The sequence below is a fragment of the Tachysurus fulvidraco genome, chromosome 1, assembly GCF_022655615.1.
Source record: "Tachysurus fulvidraco isolate hzauxx_2018 chromosome 1, HZAU_PFXX_2.0, whole genome shotgun sequence".
In the NCBI taxonomy this organism is placed as follows: domain Eukaryota; kingdom Metazoa; phylum Chordata; class Actinopteri; order Siluriformes; family Bagridae; genus Tachysurus; species Tachysurus fulvidraco.
Window position 1 is genome coordinate 46,970,404 of NC_062518.1, and position 22,083 is coordinate 46,992,486.

At 41.4% G+C, this 22,083-nt stretch overlaps 1 protein-coding gene across 5 annotated transcripts in view; it reads left to right on the forward strand.

Moving 5' to 3' along the window:
• The window catches only part of esyt2b (extended synaptotagmin-like protein 2b), a 42,703-nt gene extending 23,426 nt beyond the window's left edge, over positions 1–19,277 (forward strand). The window contains exons 9-24 of one of the 5 annotated variants that reach the window (XM_047821983.1): positions 95–271; positions 678–760; positions 847–895; positions 3,609–3,698; positions 3,952–4,032; positions 5,492–5,593; positions 6,448–6,507; positions 7,754–7,828; positions 9,414–9,500; positions 9,735–9,884; positions 9,984–10,396; positions 13,950–14,042; positions 14,452–14,583; positions 14,732–14,837; positions 18,432–18,481; positions 18,725–19,277. In XM_047821983.1, coding sequence (XP_047677939.1) covers positions 95–271; positions 678–760; positions 847–895; positions 3,609–3,698; positions 3,952–4,032; positions 5,492–5,593; positions 6,448–6,507; positions 7,754–7,828; positions 9,414–9,500; positions 9,735–9,884; positions 9,984–10,396; positions 13,950–14,042; positions 14,452–14,583; positions 14,732–14,837; positions 18,432–18,481; positions 18,725–18,755 — 1,779 coding nt within the window. In that variant the 3' untranslated portion in view covers positions 18,756–19,277. Of the gene's footprint in view, positions 1–94; positions 272–677; positions 761–846; positions 896–3,608; positions 3,699–3,951; positions 4,033–5,491; positions 5,594–6,447; positions 6,508–7,753; positions 7,829–9,413; positions 9,501–9,734; positions 9,885–9,983; positions 10,397–13,949; positions 14,043–14,451; positions 14,584–14,731; positions 14,838–18,431; positions 18,486–18,724 lie in introns of those variants that run through there. The other 4 variants (XM_047821984.1, XM_047821985.1, XM_047821986.1 and 1 more) reach the window with 4 other exon arrangements.
• The last annotated feature ends 2,806 nt before the right edge of the window (positions 19,278–22,083 follow it).

Genomic DNA, 22,083 nt, shown 5'->3' on the forward strand with positions numbered 1-22,083 from the left:
TTACTTTTTTCTGTGTGTGTGTGTGTGTGTGTGTGTGTGTGTGTGTGTGTGTGTGTGTGTGTGTGTGTGTGTGTGTGTGTGCGTGTGTTTACAGGGAGTATTAAGGATCCACTTCCTTGAAGCACAAGATCTCGAGGGGAAAGACAAGTTGTTCGGTGGTCTGATCAAAGGCAAATCAGACCCATACGGAGTTGTCCAGGTTGCTAATCAGATTTTTCAGAGCAAAACCATTAAAGAGTGTTTAAACCCCAAGTGGAATGAAGTGTTTGAGGTGAGTGTGTGTACTTAAGAATGGGACAGTGACTTAGTATTATCAGGAATATAATTATACATTTTATGTAAACAATTAAGTCAAAAGAATTCTGCTAAAAAACAGAAACAAACAAAATATTTTTGAATTCAACGTTAAAGGTATTATTTATTTATTTGTTTGTTTGTTTCTATATATTTACAACGGCTGACATAATTACTTAACAGCACATTATTGTTTGTTTTTGATGCAAACTCAGTTTGTTTACGTTTGTTTTTGCTTTGCGAATTTTTTGGAAAAAAAATTAATTGTGTTAAATAATTGAAAATAAAGCAAAAGTATTTTTGACTTAGTATTTATTTGTAGCAAATGTCTTGTGGTGGTGTGTGTTTAAAGTCAAGTGACCATGTGGTGTGTGTAACTCCAGGCGACAGTGTATGAATATTCTGGACAGCATCTAGAGATTGAGCTGTTTGATGAAGACCCAGACAAAGATGACTTCCTGGGCAGGTACTGTGTCCTCGCTAGGTTTTTTTTTTTAACAGTTTGATGTTTGGTGTTTTTTTCATTAATAAGCTTTTTTTTTTTTTTTCTAGTCTAATGATTGATCTGACGAAGCTTCATAAGGAGCAAAAAGTTGAAGAGGTAATTAAAGTCTGTTTTACTTTCTGTCTCACTTTCTGCATCTATTCCATTTAGAAACTTCATCTGGTTTAAAGTAATGTAAACCGTTCTGTCGGCTCAGACGTTCACCATTCTATTGCCTCAGACTTTCACCATTCTGTCACCTCAGACGTTCACCACTCTATTGCCTCAGACTTTCACCATTCTGTCACCTCAGACGTTCACCATTCTATTGCCTCAGACTTTCACCATTCTATTGCCTCAGACTTTCACCATTCTATTGCCTTAGACGTTCACATTCTGTCGGCTCAGACGTTCACATTCTGTCGGCTCAGACGTTCACATTCTGTCGGCTCAGACGTTCACCATTCTGTCACCTCAGACGTTCACCACTCTATTGCCTCAGACTTTCACCATTCTGTCACCTCAGACGTTCACCATTCTATTGCCTCAGACTTTCACCATTCTATTGCCTCAGACTTTCACCATTCTATTGCCTTAGACGTTCACATTCTGTCGGCTCAGACGTTCACATTCTGTCAGCTCAGACGTTCACATTCTGTCGGCTCAGACGTTCACCATTCTGTCACCTCAGACTTTCACCATTCTGTCGCCTCAGACTTTCACCATTCTGTCGCCTCAGACTTTCACCATTCTGTCGCCTCAGACTTTCACCATTCTGTCGCCTCAGACTTTCACCATTCTGTCGCCTCAGACTTTCACCATTCTGTCGCCTCAGATGTTCACAATTGTGCCTAGCTCAGATTTTCATCGTTATGTTCCACCTGAAATTCATCATTCTGTTGGGTCAGATATTCTCTATTCTGTCAGCTTAGATGTTCACCAATCTGTTGGGTTAAACCTCCACATTTCTGCTGGCTCATTCATTCATCATTCTATGTTGGGCACCACAATTGGCAAAGTGGGCAGGATTACATGGTGCCATTGTTGGTTTGTTAGGAAGAGCATTGACCAGCGTCAGTGTGCTACACAAGTGCACTTCAGTGGTGTCATTCTGACCAGTAATAGGAAAACTTCCCAGAACATTCTTCAACAAAACTACAAATGAAATACAAATGATCAATACATACAGTGGTGTGAAAAAGTGTTTGCCCCCTTCCTGATTTTTTTTTTTTGCACATTTGTCACACTTCAATATTTCAGATCATCAAACAAATTTAAATATTAGTCAAAGATAACACAAATATACACAACATGCAGTTTTTAAATGAAGGTTTTTATTATTAAGGGAAAACAAAATCCAAACCCACATGGCCCTGTGTGAAAAAGTGTTTGCCCCCCTGTTAAAACATAACTGCGGTTTATCAGTTCAATTTCTCTAGCCACACCCAGGCCTGATTACTGCCCCACCTGTTCACAATCAATAAATCTCTTAAATAAGACCTGACAGACAAAGTGATGTGGACCAAAAGATCCTCAAATCTACACATCATGCTGAGATCCAGAGAAATTCAGGAACAAATGAAAAAGAAAGTAATTGAGATCTATCGGTTTGGAAAAGGTTATAAAGCCATTTCTAAAGCTTTGGGACTAAAGCAAACCACAGTGAGAGCCGTTATCCAGAAATGGCCAAAACATGGATCAGTGGTGAACCTTCCCAGGAGCGGCCGGCCGACCAAAATTACCCCAAGAGCGCAGCGACGACTTCTCCAAGATGTCACAAAAGACCCCACAACAACATCCAAAGAATTGCATGCCTCATTTGCCTCAGTTAAAGTCAGTGTTCATGACCCCACCATAAGAAAGAGACTGGGCAAAAAATGGCCTGCATGGCAGAGTTCCAAGACAAAAACCACTGCTGAGCAAAAAGAACATAAAGACTCGTCTCAGGTTTAACAGGAAAGATCTTGATGATTGTTAACACCTTTGTGGAAAATACTCTGTTTACTGACGAGACAAAAGTTGGACTTTTTTGAAAGGTGTGTGTCCCATTACATCTGGTGTAAAAATAACACTGCATTTCAGAAACAGTACATCATACCAACAGTAAAATATGCTGGTGGTAGTGTGATGTTCTGGGGCTGTTTTGCCGCTTCAGGACCTGGAAGACTTGCTGTGATAAATGGAACCATGAATTCTGCTGTCTACCATAATATCCTGAAGGACAAAGTGTGGTCATCTGTTCGTGACCTCAAGCTGAAGTGACCTTGGGTTCTGCAGCAGGACAACGATCCAAAACACACAAGCAAGGCCACCTATGAATTGCTGAAGAAAAAGAAAATGAAGACTTTGGTGTGACCGAGTCAAAGTCCTGACCTGAAACCTATTGAGAAGCTGTGGCATGACCTTAAAATGGTGGTTTATGCTCAAACACCCTTCGATGTGGCTGAATTACAACAATTCTGCAAAGATGAGTGAACCAAAATTCCTCCACAGCCTCAGCTGTAACAGACTCGCAAACTCTCGATTGCAGTTCTTGCTGCTAAGGGCAGCCCATTCAGGTATTAGGTTTAGGGGGCAAGTACTTTTTTACACAGGGCCATGTAGTTTTGGATTTTGTTCTCCCTTAATAATAAAAACATTCATTTAAAAACTGCATGTTGTGTTTACTTGTGTTAACTTTGACTAATATTTAAATTTGTTTAATGATCTAAAACCTTAAATGTGTGACAAACATGTGAAACAATAAAAAAAAATCAGGAAGGAGCCAACACTTTTTCACACATCCGTGTATATATACCACTGTTATTAAAACATACGTGTGTGTTTGCAGTGGTTTGACCTAGAGGAAGCCTCCAGCGGAAAGCTGCATCTGAGACTCGAGTGGCTTTCACTGAGGTCAGAGCCTGATAAACTGAAGCAGGTATACACACACACACACACACACACGCGCACACACACACACATGCATGCACACACATGCACACACACATGCATGCACACACATGCACACAAACACTTTCCTTTGTTTTTTTTTTTTGTATTTTTTCTATTAATGATCTATCTGTCTTTGTTCTTTTTCTTTCTTTTACTCTCTCTCTCTCTCTCTCTCTCTCTCTCTCTCTCTCTCTCTCTCTCTCTCTCTCTCTCTCTCTGTCTCTCTCTTGCTCTCTCAGGTGTTGTGGAGTATCAGGACCAATGACAGTTTGTCTTCTGCGCTGTTGATGGTTTACCTCGACTCTGCCAGGAACCTTCCGGTACACACACACACACACACACACACACACACACACACACACACACACACACACACACACACACACACACAGACACACTGCCATCAGGCTGTTGAAAAATATTTCAGCAAATGAATAGTAAATTTAGTTCATTTTTATTTTATTTAACAGGAATATAACAGAGGAACATATGCTGTTAGAGAACAATAACAAAATGCCTTTACATAAAGATATTAGATATAAATTTCTACTTTAAATATTACATTGAATTGCTGGGGGCTGGATCCCAGGCTCTTATTGCTGAGGACTGGGTTCGATTCTCAGGCATGGAACTAACTCACGCACTGAGGGATTGACTCTCAGTGCCAGTCCCAAACCTAAAAAAAATGGGATGGTTGCATCAGGAAGGGCATTTGGCATAAAAAGCCTGTGCTAAATCAAATATGTGGACCAAATAATTCGTTGTGGTAACCCCAAACTGGGAGCAGCCAAAAGAAAGTTGGGGGTCAGAGTGCAGGGTTAGTTTGGATAGACCCTCTTCCAGAGAAGGTTAAGGGCTTTTTTTACGGACCCTGCAGTGGCAGCTTGGCAGCACTGGAGCTTTGGGGTTTGGCATCTCAAACTTCTGACCAGTAAACCACTCATTATTCCCTGATGAGCAAGACAGAGGTGACTGTGGTGAGGAAAAACATGAGGAAGAAGCCTTGAGAGACTCCATGAGGAAGCCATCCACATCTGGGTGACACCGGATAGTGGATACATACAGGAAATAAAGGAAATTCGTTCTGAAGTGCATGAAGTCTGATTGTTGAAGTTATGCAGATGGGAACTTGAGTGCTTGAAACTGAATCTTGAAATCTTGCAGGCCTAATGCCATGGCTGTGGTTTGTACAGGAATTGGAACCATCCTCAGTGAACTCCAGGTTCCACGTGCCTCCATTTGTAGTTCCATTCTATTAATCCTCACCATGAACATTAGCATGGTGGCAAAATGCACCCCAGTGTGGACCAGAGTTGATATCCTTTTTGGGCTGTGGTGGCTCAAGTGGTTAAGGCTCTGGGTTGTTGAATGGAAGGTTGGTATTCACCCCTAGTACCTCCAAGCTACCACTTTTGGGCCCCTGAGCAAGGCCCTTAACCCTCTGTGTTAAGGCTCTGGGTTGTTGAACGGAAGGTTGGTGTTGAACCCCTAGTACCTCCAAGCTACCACTTTTGGGCCCCTGAGCAAGGCCCTTAACCCTCTCTGCCCCAAGAGTGCTGTATCATGGCTGACCCTGTGCTTTGACCCCAATTTCAAAAGCTGGGATAAGGAAAGGTATAACGATTTTTTTTCTTTTGTTTTACACATCCCTGTGAACCATCCATTACCATAGAAACAATGAACGCATAAGCACAGTTGTTAGAGCTGCTGTTCTAGAAAAACCTTCTGACCAATCAGAATGCAGGACTCAGCAGTACTGTATCACTGTTTCCTGTGAAGAGCGTGTTCGAGGGCAGCTTCAGCTGTGGTAACGAGCGAGGCAGGAGAGGGTCTGGTCTGGTGTTTTCCGACGACTCGTCTTCACTCTGTAAATCATTCCTTGTGAGTCTCCATTGAGCCACCTAGCTAACAGCGTGATGGAACTAAAGTAACAAACTTGGAGATTAACAGAGGCAGGGGAGGTGTTTAATGGAACCGCATGGAGAAAATACTGACATTTGCATGACTGGAATTTAAGAATGAATATTAACATTCATACGTAATTGATAGCTAGGCTACTGCTAATTTCCGATCTCTGTTATGTTTGGCTTTGAAGACAGCTAAAGATACTTGATTTCAAAATGACACCATCAGTACAAAAGTTAATCTTTTTTTTTACAACAACAATTGCTATCAGATCTTCTTGTATAAGCTCAAACATGTCTAGCTTATTGTACTGTAGCTAATCTACGTTAGCCTTTGACCTGCGCCCAACAAAACATCATTCCACAACACTGGGTTTTTACTCTGAACACCAAGTGCCTGAGGAGAAAAATGAAGCCGCTAAAAGAATTTCTCTTTTAATTAAAATGTAGACACTAAAAACATTGTTCTCACACCGATATCTTTCTCCAAGATGAGTGTTCGTTCTGCATCATTTGTTCAACAATGGATTCTTAATGGAAATATAATAACGTACATAATCTCAGTTACATTTACTCCTTTGTCAGTATATTAGCAGCAGCTAATTTCCCGAACCTAGCTTCCTCCTGCAATGTTTATTAGACTACATTCAGCTCCAATGTTAATGTGTCTCTGTTTTGAATTTTACACCCGGAGATGAAAAATAAGCAGACTATGAGTAGTGCAGACTCAGAGTCCATTATGTTACACCTCTAACACTTTAACCTTGAGAAAGATTTTATGCAGGCTTTAATAATAATTAAATAAAAACATAACTCCATTTTCTGTCAAAGAGCGAGCAGCTTGAGTTCCACCCCGATGCTTCCAAACATCCGTACAGAGGCCTGCTGAAGGTAGCGTACTTCTTCAAACATACCATACTGTCATCACCGACTCGTCCTTCATCAGCGTTACTGCAGGAAACGTTACACCGGTTTTCTTCACAGCATGCCGTAATGTCTTTTGTTCTCATTTCCAGTCAGGTTTTAGTTCAGATTTGTTCATTTCAAATGTGTTTGTTAGTCAGTGTTGCCTTACAATGCTCTCTATAAAGTCATTTCCATGAATAACAAGCAATGTGCTAATAAATATTCATCTAACTTTATTAACTGACTTTATTACATCGCACTGTTTTGCATTGTTGAGACTGATAGCCATTGTGACTGCCTATTTAGCATATTCTAACCATGTGACAAAGCACTACTACTAGCTACTAGCCCTCTCCAAGAATAACTAGCCCTCTCTAGCAGCGGTGTAGCATGTAGCTTCTTATAATCATTAAATGAGCTATCCAAATTTAATTAAAATAGTTTCAACAAGTAAGATGGCTAAGCTAAACATTAGCAAGCATTAACTGGATACACAGGATTATATCTAAAACTGTAAACATGTTAGAGCACAAATAATAAATGTGAACATGATCTTAATGACACATTTAGACAGAGAGTTATTTACAGCTTTTGGAAAACATCCCTGTGTAGCATTCAGCATGTCTTTCTAGCATGACCAGACCTGCCTGCTTAACTCCACTGGGCTTCACCAAGTGTGTGTGTGTGTGTGTGCATTTGTGTGTGTTGTAGTGTTTGGAACAGCGTGTTTGTCTGTGATTTCACATATATACAATCAGCTGGACAATAATTATTGCCATTGGTAAAGATGGGTATAAGGGGTTATGAAGATTATGTCACAATTATTGGCACCCCTAAATCCTTTTGTTTTTTTCCCCCTCGACTAGTGGTCCGGTATCAAGCATCCTGTTGGAACCCCTTTAAACAAGGGTGCCAATATTTATATTTATTTCTAATAGTTTTGATGTTATTTCTCAGTAGATGACATGAAATTGTGTCTACAAATTTATCCTGAAATCCATATTGCAAAATCAGTATAAATTTGTTTGTATTTGCATATTGCAACCTGATTGGTTCTTTTATTTTATGATGCAATAAAAACCCTTTCACAATATTTGACTTTCCCCACCAGAATACTGTCATAGCTGTATAACATTTTCCTCACTTCACACAGTCACTGCAGCATTATATATTGGAATCAGATTGTTCTATTTATAAGGTAAGTGTTATTAACGAATTTCTAATGTTGCAGTCTGGGAGGAAGGTGAACAGTGACCCGAGCCCTTACGTCCAGTTAACCGTCGGACAGAAGACGTACGAGAGCAAGGTCAGGAGTAGAAAGTGTATTCACCTATGTTATGTTACATCAGCAGAAGTCTTCCTCACCTACTTATTTTTTTATTAACCAACCAAACGCTTTCAGTCTACAAACTATAGAAGGCCTGCTCAAATATTTTGTTCATTTAGTGCAAGTTCTTGGCAGGATTTTCATTGTTTAAAGGCTTGATGTATTCATTTCAGCTCTAAAGTACTGTAGCAGCATTTTACATTCAAATATGGGTCAGTTATATAGCTTTAGATTAGTGCACACCTTTGGGGTGTTAAAGGGATGGTTACATAATATACATTGATTGATTGTCTACTACAGTGATTGATTGTTTACTGCAGAGGAGTCAAAGGTTAAAGATATGGCTCAAGGACCCAACCATGGCAACATGGCGATGCTCATAACCTTCTGATCTGGTGCTTATAGCATTTAGCCACTATGCCACCAGTTTTCTAAAATAATCTTACCTTTTATGTTAGGAGATAAAGGTTAAGATAAGGGTTCAACAGGGAGCACAAGCTTTACTGATACTAATATTCTATACCAGCAGTCATCATCTTTCAAACCACAATCTGGTTGCAGAGGACTTTCAGTTGATCAAATTGATCAAATCAATCATTTAAAATATAGTCTAACAGAACTGAGCAGTGTGAGAAAATTCTGGCAACTAAACTTGATCTAAACTAAATCTATCGCAGGTTCGACCATGGCCAATCACACACATTTATCCCAGTTATTTGGCTGCAAAGTCAGCTTTTTGACATGGCAGAGTTGCACAGCTTTTTTTTTTTAATTAGATTTACACTATCCCATCTATTTACTGAAGTGGTAGCATAGATTTTTTCAGAAAAATGCTTACAAATGACTGTTTATTGACTGCTTCAATTTTGACTTATTGGTCTATTGTTCAGTACTAGTGCTAACATGAAGGTAAATGTTGTTTGCATTTTGTCATGTCCGTCCCCTGTGGGAAGTCTTATTCTAACAAACAATCTCTGATACTACTCTGAGGCTTGTTGACTGGAAACCACTGCTTTAGAATGACATGACCACAATTGCAAGATTATTCAAACTATTCTCTCTTTGCTACATGTTGTAAGGATTAGGAAGCTGAGCCAGATATAAGTACTGGCCTTTTATTTTTAAACAAAACATGAACATTACAGACAGCTTAAACCTTAGAAACCTTAGCATGAGAGGCTAGACGGTAGACCTGACAACAAACGACAAATGCTAGACAATGGAACATGCAGAGACCAGGGCTTAAGTACAGTGTTCATTATAAACAGAAATGTGAATCAGGTGCAGATTTGACATTCTGAGTCTCGTGGTCATGTCGTATGCAGGGAATGATGGGATTTGTCTATATTCAGCACTACCAGGACACATACTTACTCTCTTAGCTCATTTCTTTGCTACTGGTTTCCCAAGGTACTTTTTACGCTCTTTAGATGTAAACAGGGTGTTGTGTACTGTGATTGCTAAACAATTCATAATCTCATATTGCACTTTAAAGGACACTTTAATTTTCACAGTAAGCATTTATTTAAAAAGTAAAACTGAGATGGTCTTGTCTTGTTATCAGGTCCGCTATAAGACGTGTGAGCCACTGTGGGAGGAAGCATTTACCTTCCTGGTTCACAACCCACACACTCAGGAACTACAGTTGGAGGTATGGCATGAGGTGATCCCTGTGGTCCCAGTAATGTCATAGACAATGTTTTACTGAGTAAAATTGGCAGAGAAGCTAGCCCTTTGTAGGTGTGTCTCGGTTTTAATAAAGTCTTTAATAAGACTTTATTTGGTACACCAGGAAGCTATGCCTTTACTAGCTAAACATTATCTACTGTATACATCTGACTAGCGATATGTGCAGCATCTAAGAGCACCTTCTCATTGTTTACAGGTAAAGGACGATAAGCACAAGTGCATGTTAGGTAACATGCGAGTGGCATTAACACGTCTACTGAAAGATGAGGATATGACTTTGGTGCAGCAGTTCCCCTTGAACAGCTCTGGCCCAAACAGCACACTCAAACTCAAGCTGGTGCTCAGGGTGAGTGTGTGTATCCGTATGCTTTAAAATGTAATTCTTGAAACTTACTTTGTGGTGATTCTGAAAGACCTGTTATGTGTGTGTGTGTTGTGTTCACAGATTCTTAGCCTTGAAAAGGAGACCATATTGGGTCAACCATCCTTAGTCCAAGTCTGTCATGCCAGCGAAAGTGTTACAATGTCACAAACAAACCCTACCACAATCACCACCACCACACAATCCACCCCCACTACTCATACAACCCTTTGCAACTCTACTGCCCCTACTGGGGTCACTCTACGTGGAAAGAGAGGTTCGGAGGGCTCACCGGTGAGCCTGGCTCTGACTGAAATGCAAAAAGACTTCCCACGGAGGGATTCCGCATGCAGGGACTCATCACGCAGAAACTCAACACACAGGGACTCAACACAGAGAGAATCAACACACAGAGATTCAACACAAAGTCTGGCATCGGACACTTCTCTACCCTCAGCTGCTCTGGAGTTAAAACACAGACTGGAACAGCTGCAGAAGTAGGCATGCACATTCACACTCTTATTTACCGTATTTCCATGGTGCAAGATTGATCCTGACCTCGTGACCAAGTCAGTCATCATTAGAGTGCTAAGCCACATTCTGGGTGTTGCTGCAGCTGCAATAGGAGAAAAGATGACCGGGGCACGGTGGCTTAGTGGTTAGCACGTTTGCCTCACACCTCCAGGGTTGGGGGTTCAATTCCCGCCTCCGCCTTGTGTGTGTGGAGTTTGCATGTTCTCCCCGTGCCTCGGGGGTTTCCTCCTGGTACTCCGGTTTCCCTCCCCCGGTCCAAAGACATGCATGGTAGGTTGATTGGCATCTCTGGAAAATTGTCCGTAGTGTGTGAGTGTATGAGTGAATGAGTGTGTGTGTGTGGCCTGCGATGGGTTGGCACTCCATCCAGGGTGTATCCTGTCTTGATGCCCAATGACGCCCCGTGACCCGAGAGTCCGGATAAGCGGTAGAAAATGAATGAAAAGGAATGAATGACCAAGTTCCCCAATGTGGTAACTACCCCATATTTTTACCTGATGCCATAACACAACAACAATTAGTGGTCAGTTTGTTTATTTGATCTCTTCACCAATTTTCTAGGCATTGAACAAGGTGTTTTAGACTGGACAGACTACTGACCTTTGGCTTGGTCAGAGGTACACAGTGCCCCGTGCATGATATCTTAAAAAAACATAAAGGAGAGCTATTTTCAATGAAAGCTTGCAAGACATTACAGCACAACCCCAAAGTTTTTAAGGTGTCAAGAAAGGAAAGAAGGATCATTCATGTTTAATGTTGGTCCAGTTGACAAAAAAGCAGCTCTTAATATGGTGTACCTCATGGGCATATAGTATATTAATATGTGGGAGATCTCAAGAATAGCCTGTAGGGATCTTTGGGAACTAATCCTCATTCAAATGCCTTTCATTTAGCAACTAATTAGATAACATGGCCCAACAGACCTGATATCCAATTGCTAGATATATCTGAAGCTTACATTTAAACTGTGTTGATGCCTTGGAAGAGAGGCTGCAGATTAGTATTACTTTTAGTAGTACTGTTGTAAAACCATTAAATCTGGCTGTTGATCTTCTACTGTGGCATAAAAAATTGTCACAGAACTATAGAGTCGTCTTGTAGAAGGAGCTCCCTATTGGCATCACCATCCACTCAGCTGCATCCTGCCTGGCAGAGACCTCTTTGGAATCTACCTTGGAGTGTGATTTAGAAGCAACAAGGACATGATCCATGAACCACAGATTTGGGTACAAGAGATCATGATGGGTGTCTAGACAAACTTTGGTTAGGGTTGCCTTGATTAGGGACATTTAAGGAAAAGTGTCAGGAATTAATTTGCTATAATATATATTTCTGCACCAGGAGGCAACGGAAGGTGCAAAAAGTTCTATGTGAGCTTGGTTGAATTTTACATTTTCTTACATCAGGATTGACCTGCTAGGTCTTGGTATATTCTTTGAAAGTGAAAGTGAAGAAAGTGGCGTGACATACGGCTAAGTACGGTGACCCATACTCAGGATTCGTTCTCTGCATTTGACCCATCAAAAGTGTGCACACACACACACACACACACACACCGTGAACACGCACCCGGAGCAGTGGGCAGCCATTTATGCTGTGGCCCTCGGGGAGCAGTTGGGGTGTTCGGTGCCTTGCTCAATGGCACCACAGTCGTGGTCGGCCCGAGACTCGAACCCACAACGTTAGGGTTAAGAGCCAGACTCTCTAACCATTAGGCCATGACTTCCCCAGTTTTTGCATATCCCAGGCTATTGTGAGTCTGGGGTCAGAGCGCAGGGTCAGCCATCGTGCGGCGCCCCTGAAGCAGGTGAGGTTAAGGGCCTTGTTCAAGGACCCAACGTTGCTAAAATATAAAAAGTGCTACACTCCACTGGGTACTCTGGAAATGTCCTGCCCATAGATATGCAAACCTTGTGATGAAATTGAAACAGTTTCAAAAGATAATGATATCTTACCGCATCCTGGCCAGACATTCTGAGAAGACAAAACACCATTCCGGTCAAGGGGTGAGGCAGGGGATCTAATTACTGTACCTCATGTCCAGATTAAATGGACTTTTAAAAGTCCATAAAGTACTTTGATGCACAGGCTTGAGACCTGCTTTAATGACATATTTGTGTGAGCTCTGGCTGTTGTTGTTATATATGCGGAGCAGATGGAGCAGTTGTCCAGATATGCCAACATTCTGAGCAATAAATAAAAATAATCCATCTAAAAAAAATTTGTCAAATATCTCTCAGATTTATTACAGATCTTAGAAAGCAGGGCAAATCGCAATCCCAAAGCATTAAATCACAAGAATATGTTCAAGAAGGCCAAAGTGGAAGGGGCTCCTGCTTGCCCAATCTAGAGATCATGAGGACCCTGATGATGCCACAGCCATGTGTGTCCTCAGGTCCAGGAGGTCCAACATAATTAGCTCTGCTTTCAGCAAGGAGGTTTAGTCTACTGTCTCTACCCTATCAATCACAGCGACACTAGCAAGCAGCAAATTGCTTTTCACTGGTTGGTAGCTGTTATGTAATAAGAGAGAGATACCTGATTGGTACAAATCAGTCATTAAAAGCACATCAAAGCTTTAATACTTGATAAGTGACTTAGGTCTAGTAAGACTCAACGGCAACACTATTCCATTGACCATGACATGCCTGGGAGGGGAAATGTCCTGCACTCTCATTTATAAAGCTGGATAGTAGACTAAAAAGGATCTCTCTCTATCTATGGAAGTCTTCTTTTAAAAATGTTCCCCCTATCCTCGTACTCAGCTACGACTAAAATCTAGAGCGGTTCCATTGCTTTTTCTTTAAGAATACGTTCTATCATCCTTCTTGTCAGATGCTCCTGCTGGCAGCCACCCAAATCTATCCGATTTATAATCCTGACACCCTTCTACACAGAAAATTACCAATCTGGAGGGTTTTTTTTGTTGCTGATGTGTGTACTTTTTTGCTGCCTTGTGCACTGTTTGCCGTATCGTTACCAACACAATGCTTCAGCATGTGGGTGGAGTCCGGGTGTGATACGCCTGACCTTGGTCTACATTACAGTACGTGTTGATGTATGTTAAACAGTTTACTCTGAAACAGAGTGACATTTGTAATCATCGGCATGGTTTCAACTCCTTGTCTTTCTCTTTTTATCTGTCTGTTGAAGCTTTGTCTCTCATTATTATCTGTCTTGCTTCCCCTTCTTTCTCTTTATCTCTCTATTTTTGCTTGTCATATTCACACTGTCTATCCTTCATGCTCTTTGTTTCTCTCTTGTCTTTCTTTACCGCTCCACCATGCTCTTTCTTTGTCTCTCTGTCCCTCTCCTTTACTCTTCCTCTCTCATTCTCTTTCTTTGCCTCTCTGTTTTATTTGGCTCCTCACTTTCTTTTCTCTCTGTCTCTCTCATACCGTCTTTCTTTCACTTGTTCTGTCTCATGCTCTTTTGCTCTCATCCCTTCTCTCTCTCTCTCCCTCTCTCCCTCTCTCTCCCTCTCTCCCTCTCTCTCTCTCTCTCTCTCCTCTGCAGTGGTTCTATGCAGTATCCTCTGGGGGAGGTGCAGCTCACTATCAGACACAGTTCTCAAAGAAACAAGCTTATTGTTGTGGCACATGCTTGCCGGTGAGAGAACACTCTCTCTCTCTCTCTCTCTCTCTCTCTCTCTCTCTCTCTCTCTCTCTCTCTCTCTCTCTCTCTCTCTCTCCCTCCCTCTCTCTTTCTCTCAATTTGATCTGTGTTCATGAAAAAGTCAGAGAAAGTTCAGTGCAGCAATTCTCAGCTCCCACACAGCAGATCATTAAGAATTTGTGCTGATACTCTGATACCATGGAAACATATATACATGAAAATGTCTTCTTGGTAACAGGGTACCAGCCCTTTATAAGCTGGCTTCTTTATAAGCTGACTCTCATAAGACTTTTTATCTCTATGTTGATAAAAAAAAGTTAAAGCTTTACCTCTGACTGTTACAAAGTGCTGACACTGGAGACTCCTTCTATAAATGTTAAATAAATAACATATATTCTTGCAGTAATCTGATCTCATTGGGGAAAGACGGCTCGGACCCTTACATCCGTCTCTACCTGCTGCCAGATAAGAGCCGGAGCGGCCGAAGGAAAACTAGTACTGTGAGAAAGAATCTCAACCCGATCTATGACCAGTCGTAAGATAACACACACACACACACACACACACACACACACATACATAATTCTTTATTCCGAAATTCCCATTCCCACTTGTACATGTTAATGTGAATTGTGTGTGTGTGTGTGTCGGTGTCGGTGTGTGTGTTTTGTTTGTGTGTGCAGTTTTGAGTTCAATGTGTCGGCGGTTGAGCTGCACAGGAGGACCCTGGATGTAGCAGTTAAAAATGCAGGGGGACTGCTATCCAAAAATAAAGGTCTGCTGGGCAAGGTAGACAAGCAGATACAAACACACACACACACACACACACACAGAACCATACACACACACAAACAAACACACACTTCTAGTTGTGAAAACTGTGTTTTCCAAGTCAAATCAAGAAGCTTTTATTGTCATTTCAACCATATAGCTGGCGCAGAACTACGACTTGTTTTATCTTTTGTCCTGCACTGTCTATTTGTCCTGCACTGTCTATTTGTCTTTTGTCTCACACTGTGTACACCAGGTTGCACAGATGCACTTTGTGAGACTAGGACTGCTTACTAAGTCCTTAGCTCTGCTGTGCCAACCAGTATAAATACTGTATGTTCAATATTGCGTGCACAGAAATACTGGAATGGACACTTAATATAGCAGCAGCAGTTATATGAGGTATTGCAATGTATTGTGCAATACAGCAAGGTGCAAGACTGCATGTGCAAAAGGCTAAAACAGTGTGTAAAACAGCATGTAAACAGTTTGATATGGTGGTGCGGTGGACATGGATGTATAATTGAAGAGTGTGTATTTAGTTTATGCAGACAATGCAGTCCATACAGATGATGTGCGTGTGTGTGTGTGTTTTGGTCAGTACAGTTCATTTATTGAGGAGTCTGATGGCTTGTGGAAAGAAACTGTTACAACTGGTCGTGAGGACTGCTTCGGTACCTTTTTCCAGATGGCAGGAGGTTGAAGAGTGTGTGTGAGGGGTGTGTGGGATCATCCACAATGACCACAAGTGTCCATGATGGAGGGAAGAGAGACTCCAATGATTTTCACAGCTGTCCACACTATCTGCTGCAGGGTCTTGCGATCCGAGATGTGATAGGGGCATTTGGTAGACTAGTGGTTAAGGTGTAGGGCTACCAATCAGAAGCTTGTGAGGTCGATCCCAGGTTCACCAAGCTGCCACTGTTGGGCCCCTAAGACCCTTAACACTCAATTGCTTAGCTGTATTAAAAAAAGAGATAATCTAGAAGTAGACGCTGCTGGACTTCCTTGGTGATGAAGCTGGTGTTGAGTGACCAGGTGAAGAAATTTGGTGCTCTTGGCGATCTCTACAGATGATCCGTCAATGTTCAGCGGAGAATGGTTGCTCTCCTGAAGCCAATAAACATCTCTTTAGTTTTATCAACATTCAGAGACAGGTTGTTGGCTCTACACCAGGCAGTTAGCTGTTGCACCTCCTCTCTGTATGCTGACTCGTCGTTCTTGCTGATGAGACCCAACAAGGTTGTGTCATCTGTGAACTTGATTGTAGGAGCCAAATCGAGCTTTGTGCTAATTCCATGTTTCTTTCTTGGGAATAGTTGATAGTTTCTTTCTTGTGAATGATTATGTGGCCATAGGGCTGTCTACCCCACCTAGAGGACAGTTGGGAGCAAAGGTGAAGCCCAAGGGGAAAGGCCTTAAAGACAGGAAGTGACAGAATCTGGGTGTGGCTGAGAGGGCAAACAGTCTTTTGACCGTGTGGTGGTGTGCCATATAAGAGACTGCTTTAATTTAATTGTATATTTTTATTTTACTTCAAGTTTTCTGTAACATTACAACATCAATAAAAGGTCATTGGACAAACTGGATCAACCTCTATTCCTCATCTACACAACTGCACACGTCAAGATATATCCAGCTCAGCCACTAGTATTAGCAATTCAGGGAGCAAAGGAACGACCAGAAAAGGCTGATACATTGATGATATAGTTTGATCCGTGCATTGTCAGAGTCGGAGATCGTGATTCAGCAAGGTGAACAGCAATGGACTGAGCACGCAGCCCTGAAAGGCTCCAGTGCTCAGTGTGATGGTGCTGGAGATGCTGCTCCCGATCCGGACTGACTGAGGTCTCCCAGTCAGGAAGTCCAGGATGCAGTTGCAGAGGGAAGTGTTCAGTCCCAGCAGGCTCAGCTTCTCAGTCAGGTGCAGAGGGATGATTGTATTGAATGCTGAACTAAAGTCTACAGCATTCGTATGTACCTGTCTTTATTGTCTAGGTGGGTGAGGGCTAAATGAAGGGCCGTGGCAATGGCATCGCCCATGGAGCGGTTTGGACGTTACAAAAACTGCATGAGGTCCAGAAAGGGTAGTAACTGGGTCTTGATGTGCCTCATGACGAGCTTCTCGTAGCACTTCATTACAATGGGTGTGAGTGCGGTGGGATGAGAGTCGTCGAGGCAGGACTCTGCAGACTTCTTTGACACAGGGAAGATAGTGATTTTCTTGAGGCATGTAGGTACAATAGTGCCGTTCAGGGAAATGTTGAAGATGTCTGCTAGCTGTTCTGTACATTCCCTGAGTACCCTGCCAGCAATGTTGTCTGGTTTAGGAGTCAAACAGTAATCCCTCCCTCCCAGTCAAACCTGTCAGATATTCATATCCTTGTGAAGACTTTTGACATTTTTCCTACCATAACAACACCCAACACACACACACACACACACACACACACACACACACAAAGACACATTAGTACTGTTTCTTTTCTAGTATCAGTATTATTGTTTCTTTTTTCATTCTTCTTCTACTTAAACCCTTAGTTTAACCCCTGTCCTTTAACCCCAACCCCTGTCCTTTAAACCATATCCCTGTTCTATGAACCATGTGCCCTATACACTAACCCCTAACCCCTATCCAGTAACCCCAAACCCCTCTATCCTTTAACCCATATCCTTCAACCCCTAATCCCATCTCCTATCCTTTAACCCTAACCCATTTTTATCATCTAAACCGTATTCCATATCCTTTAACCCTAACCTTATTTCTAAATCCTCTAAACTGTATCCCCTATCATCTCACCGAAAAACCCCTATTCCATATCCTCTAAACCCTATAGAAACACAAGTCCTAACCCCTAAACCCTAGCCTTTAACCACTAACCTTTAACCCCTAACCCCTATTCTATATCATTTAAACACATCCTAGTTCACTAACCTTTAATCCCTATCTCTTTCCTCCATGTACTAATCCTCCTAACCTCTATCATTTTAACCTTATCCCCATCCTCTCTCTTCTAACCCCTGACCCCTAAACCTTAATCCCCATCCTCTCTCTTCTAACCACTGACCCCTAAACCATATCCCCCATCCTCTCTCTTCTAACCCCTGACCCCTAAACCTTATCCCCATCCTCTCTCTTCTAACCCCTGACCCCTAAACCTTATCCCCATCCTCTCTCTTCTAACCCCTGACCCCTAAACCATATCCTCTCTCTTCTAACCCATGAACACTAAACCTTATCCCCTATCCTCTCTCTTCTAACCACTGACCCCTAAACCTTATCCTCTCTCTTCTAACCCCTGACCCCTAAACCTTATCCCCTATCCTCTCTCTTCTAACCACTGACCCCTAAACCTTATCCCCTATCCTCTCTCTTCTAACCACTGACCCCTAAACCTTATCCCCTATCCTCTCTCTTCTAACCACTGACCCCTAAACCTTATCCCCTATCCTCTCTCTTCTAACCACTGACCCCTAAACCTTATCCCCTATCCTCACTCTTCTAACCACTGACCCCTAAACCTTATCCCCTATCCCCAAGGTTAAAAGTCTCTCTGTTTCCCCTCTCTGTATTGTTGCTGTGTAGTTGATACATGTGTCACTTTCTCATAGGTTCTTGTGGATTTGGGAAGTGAAGAGATTTCTAAAGGATGGACTCGATGGTAAAAGACACACACACACACACACACACACACACACACACACACACACACACACACACACACACACACACACATTTGTATATTCACCTACAGTATATAAAATATTCATATTCCAGCAGTGGAAATATGAAACTGTGTCTTTAAATAGAACAATATTTTAAACTTTATTATCTCTCTCTCTCTCTCTCTCTCTCTCTCTCTCTCTCTCTCTCTCTCTCTCTCTCTCTCTCTCTCTTTTCTAAGGTATGATCTGAGTGCAGATGGATCTTACTGATGGTGTGATAGCATGATTAAAAAAGATGAAACTGTGAACGTCAATGAAACCAGGCTAATGAAACCAGGCTGCTTCTGCTGGGACTCCACACACACACACACACACACACACATTTATATATATATATATATAGATAGGATTGACAGAGTGTGTGTGTGAGCGTGCATGTCATTGCCTTCTCTTACAGTAACTAATATAATTTCTATTCCATTTGAATAAAAATAATTTTTCTCGCACTTTCAAGCAACACACAAATTATAAACATATGTACACATTCTATGTACATTTTACACACATTCTATACACACTCTACACAAAAAGGCCCACACTCTATAAACAAATGCACATTTTACACATGCTCTACACACATGACGTGAGCAGGCTTGGGCATGGCATGAGCATTCATTCATTCATTCATTCATTTTCTACCGCTTATCCGAACTACCTCGGGTCACGGGGAGCCTGTGCCTATCTCAGGCGTCATCGGGCATCGAGGCAGGATACACCCTGGACGGAGTGCCAACCCATCACAGGGCACACACACACTCTCATTCACTCACTCACACCCTCACACACTACGTACAATTTTCCAGAGATGCCAATCAACCTACCATGCATGTCTTTGGACCGGGGGAGGAAACCGGAGTACCCGGTGGAAACCCCCGAGGCACGGGGAGAACATGCAAACTCCACACACACAAGGCGGAGGCGGGAATCGAACCCCCAACCCTGGAGGTGTGAGGCAAACATGCTAACCACTAAGCCACCGTCCCCCATTACACACAAGGAAGTCTAAATGGAAATTTACACAAATTCAAGAGAACACAGACATTTTTTTTTTAAAATGCTTACACACACACACACACACACACACACACACACACACACACACACACACACACACACACAATCCATTCATTTACATTCACCAGCTGTTGATGTGCTGCTATTAATAAAATCACACCGAATGACAAGTGAACACGTGTATGTGCCCACACGTGTGTGTGTGTGTGTAAGAGAGAGAGAGAGAGAGAGAGTTACACACTGACTTCGTCGAGTGCCTCGATCTGACAGCGAGCGGCATTCTTACTGCTCCATGTACATCAGAAATCTTGGAAGTTTTGATTTTGAACTCTTATTTTTTTGTACTTGGGTTTTGTTGTCTTGAGAAAATGTAGCCTTCTTAATGAAGATGAACAACAAACAAAACACAACACTGCTGGCCAAAGACGAGAGCATTCAAAACCAGAAAACCACGGAAAGACTGTACATATGTTGGAAATTTTAATGATTGTGGATTTTCATGTTCTGCTGTGTTTTTTTTAATGCATATTATTATTATTATTATTATTATTATTATTATTATTAAACGCTTGTTCTACTTGACCATGACACTTCTGTATATGACCTTTAAAAATCTATGAGATGGAGGAAGATTTTATTTTTAAAGCATCTTATTTTACATTAAGGTTACGATGACATTCTGAAGGAAGAAAAAAATATATACGAAAATGATATTTATTAAAGTTAAAAAAAAACAGGGAATATTTATTCTTGTTTTGTTCACATGTATTTATGAATTAAAGTCATGAACTATTTTTTGAACGAAAAAGAAAATTCATCTGCTTTTTAAATCGATGCTTATATCGGGTTGAAGGAAAGTTCTAGTTTCACGTCTATGCTTAAAAGGTAAGAAACAGTGATAGAACACACACACACACACACACACACACACACACACGTATGCAAGTGCAGCATTTGACTGAAGCACTGTGAAGCATTGTGGTGGTAGTATTGTCCTGAGCATCATCCCTGACCTCTTGGTCGGTTGTTTGACTAATCCGCATGGCCATGTTGCTAAGCGAGAAGTATTTGTAGGTCAAAAGAGCGAAGTTTAATGACTCGAAGGTTCCTGCTATCCCATAATTCTCTGCACTAACATCCTCCATGAAGCACAAACAGTTTATGCTTTTAAAATGTAACCCCTGAACCCACTGAGGGCTCACCATCAAATCTCTCTAACACATACAGTAGAGACCAAAAGTTTGGACACACCTTCCAAAAGTTTGGACACACCACCTTTTCAACAGGACAAAGACCCCAAACACACCTCCAGGCTGTGTAAGGGCTATTTGACCATGAAGGAGAGTGATGTGGTGCTGCACCAGATGACCTGGCCTCCACAGTCACCAGACCTGAAACCGATCGAGATGGTTTGGGGTGAGCTGGACCACAGAGTGAAGGCAAAAGGGCCAACAAGTGCTAAGCATCTCTGGGAACTCCTTCAAGACTGTTGGAAGACCATTTCAGGTGACGACCTCTTGAAGCTCATCAAGAGAATGCCAAGAGTGTGCAAAGCAGTAATCAGAGCAAATGGTGGCGACTTTGAAGAACCTAGAATATGACATATTTTCAGTTGTTTCACACTTTTTGTTATGTACTGTATATAACTCCACACGTGTTCATTCATAGTTTTGATGCCTTCAGTGTGAATATACAATTTTCATAGTCATGAAAATAAAGAAAACTCTTTGAATGTGTCCAAACTTTTGCTCTGTACTGTATATAACTGTAATAACACACAAGTATACAAACACCCTTTTCACAAGGTGACTAATAATAATAATAATAATACTAATAATAATACTACTACTACTACTACTACTACTACTACTACTACTACTACTACTAATAATAATAATAATAATAATAATTAAATATACAAGCTGAAAGCATGGGCTCAGTATAAAAAAACAGAAAACTGACTTCCTGTCTGGAATATGCTTATTTGTGTTTGGAAGGTCTTCCTGTCACTCACAGCCTAGTGGTTAAGGTGGAAGTTCATGAGTTTGAATCCCAGGTCCAACAAGCTGCTGCTTCTGCTGGGCCCCTGAACAAGGCCCTTAAACCTCAGTTGCTCAGTTGTATAAATTTAAATAAAATGTAAGTCACTTTGGATAAAGGATAAAGGATAAAGTCACTTTGGATAAAGGATAAAGGATAAAGGATAAAGTCACTTTGGATAAAGGATAAAGGATAAAGTCACTTTGGATAAAGGATAAAGGAGGTAATTGTATGGTATCTCCCGGGGCGGGGCTTAATATAAATATGAGCAGGAATGTAGGATGTGCTTAAGTAAAATAAACCATTCAAATATAGAATCTGACTGATTAACATTTAGATATGCAATAAACAAACAGACAAACAGACAAACAAACAAACAAACAAACAAACAAATAAATAAATAAATCTACTGCAACTTGAATTTGTGTGAGCCTTGAAACTCTTTTCACTTTAACTTTAACTGCAGACATGACAATGATGATGA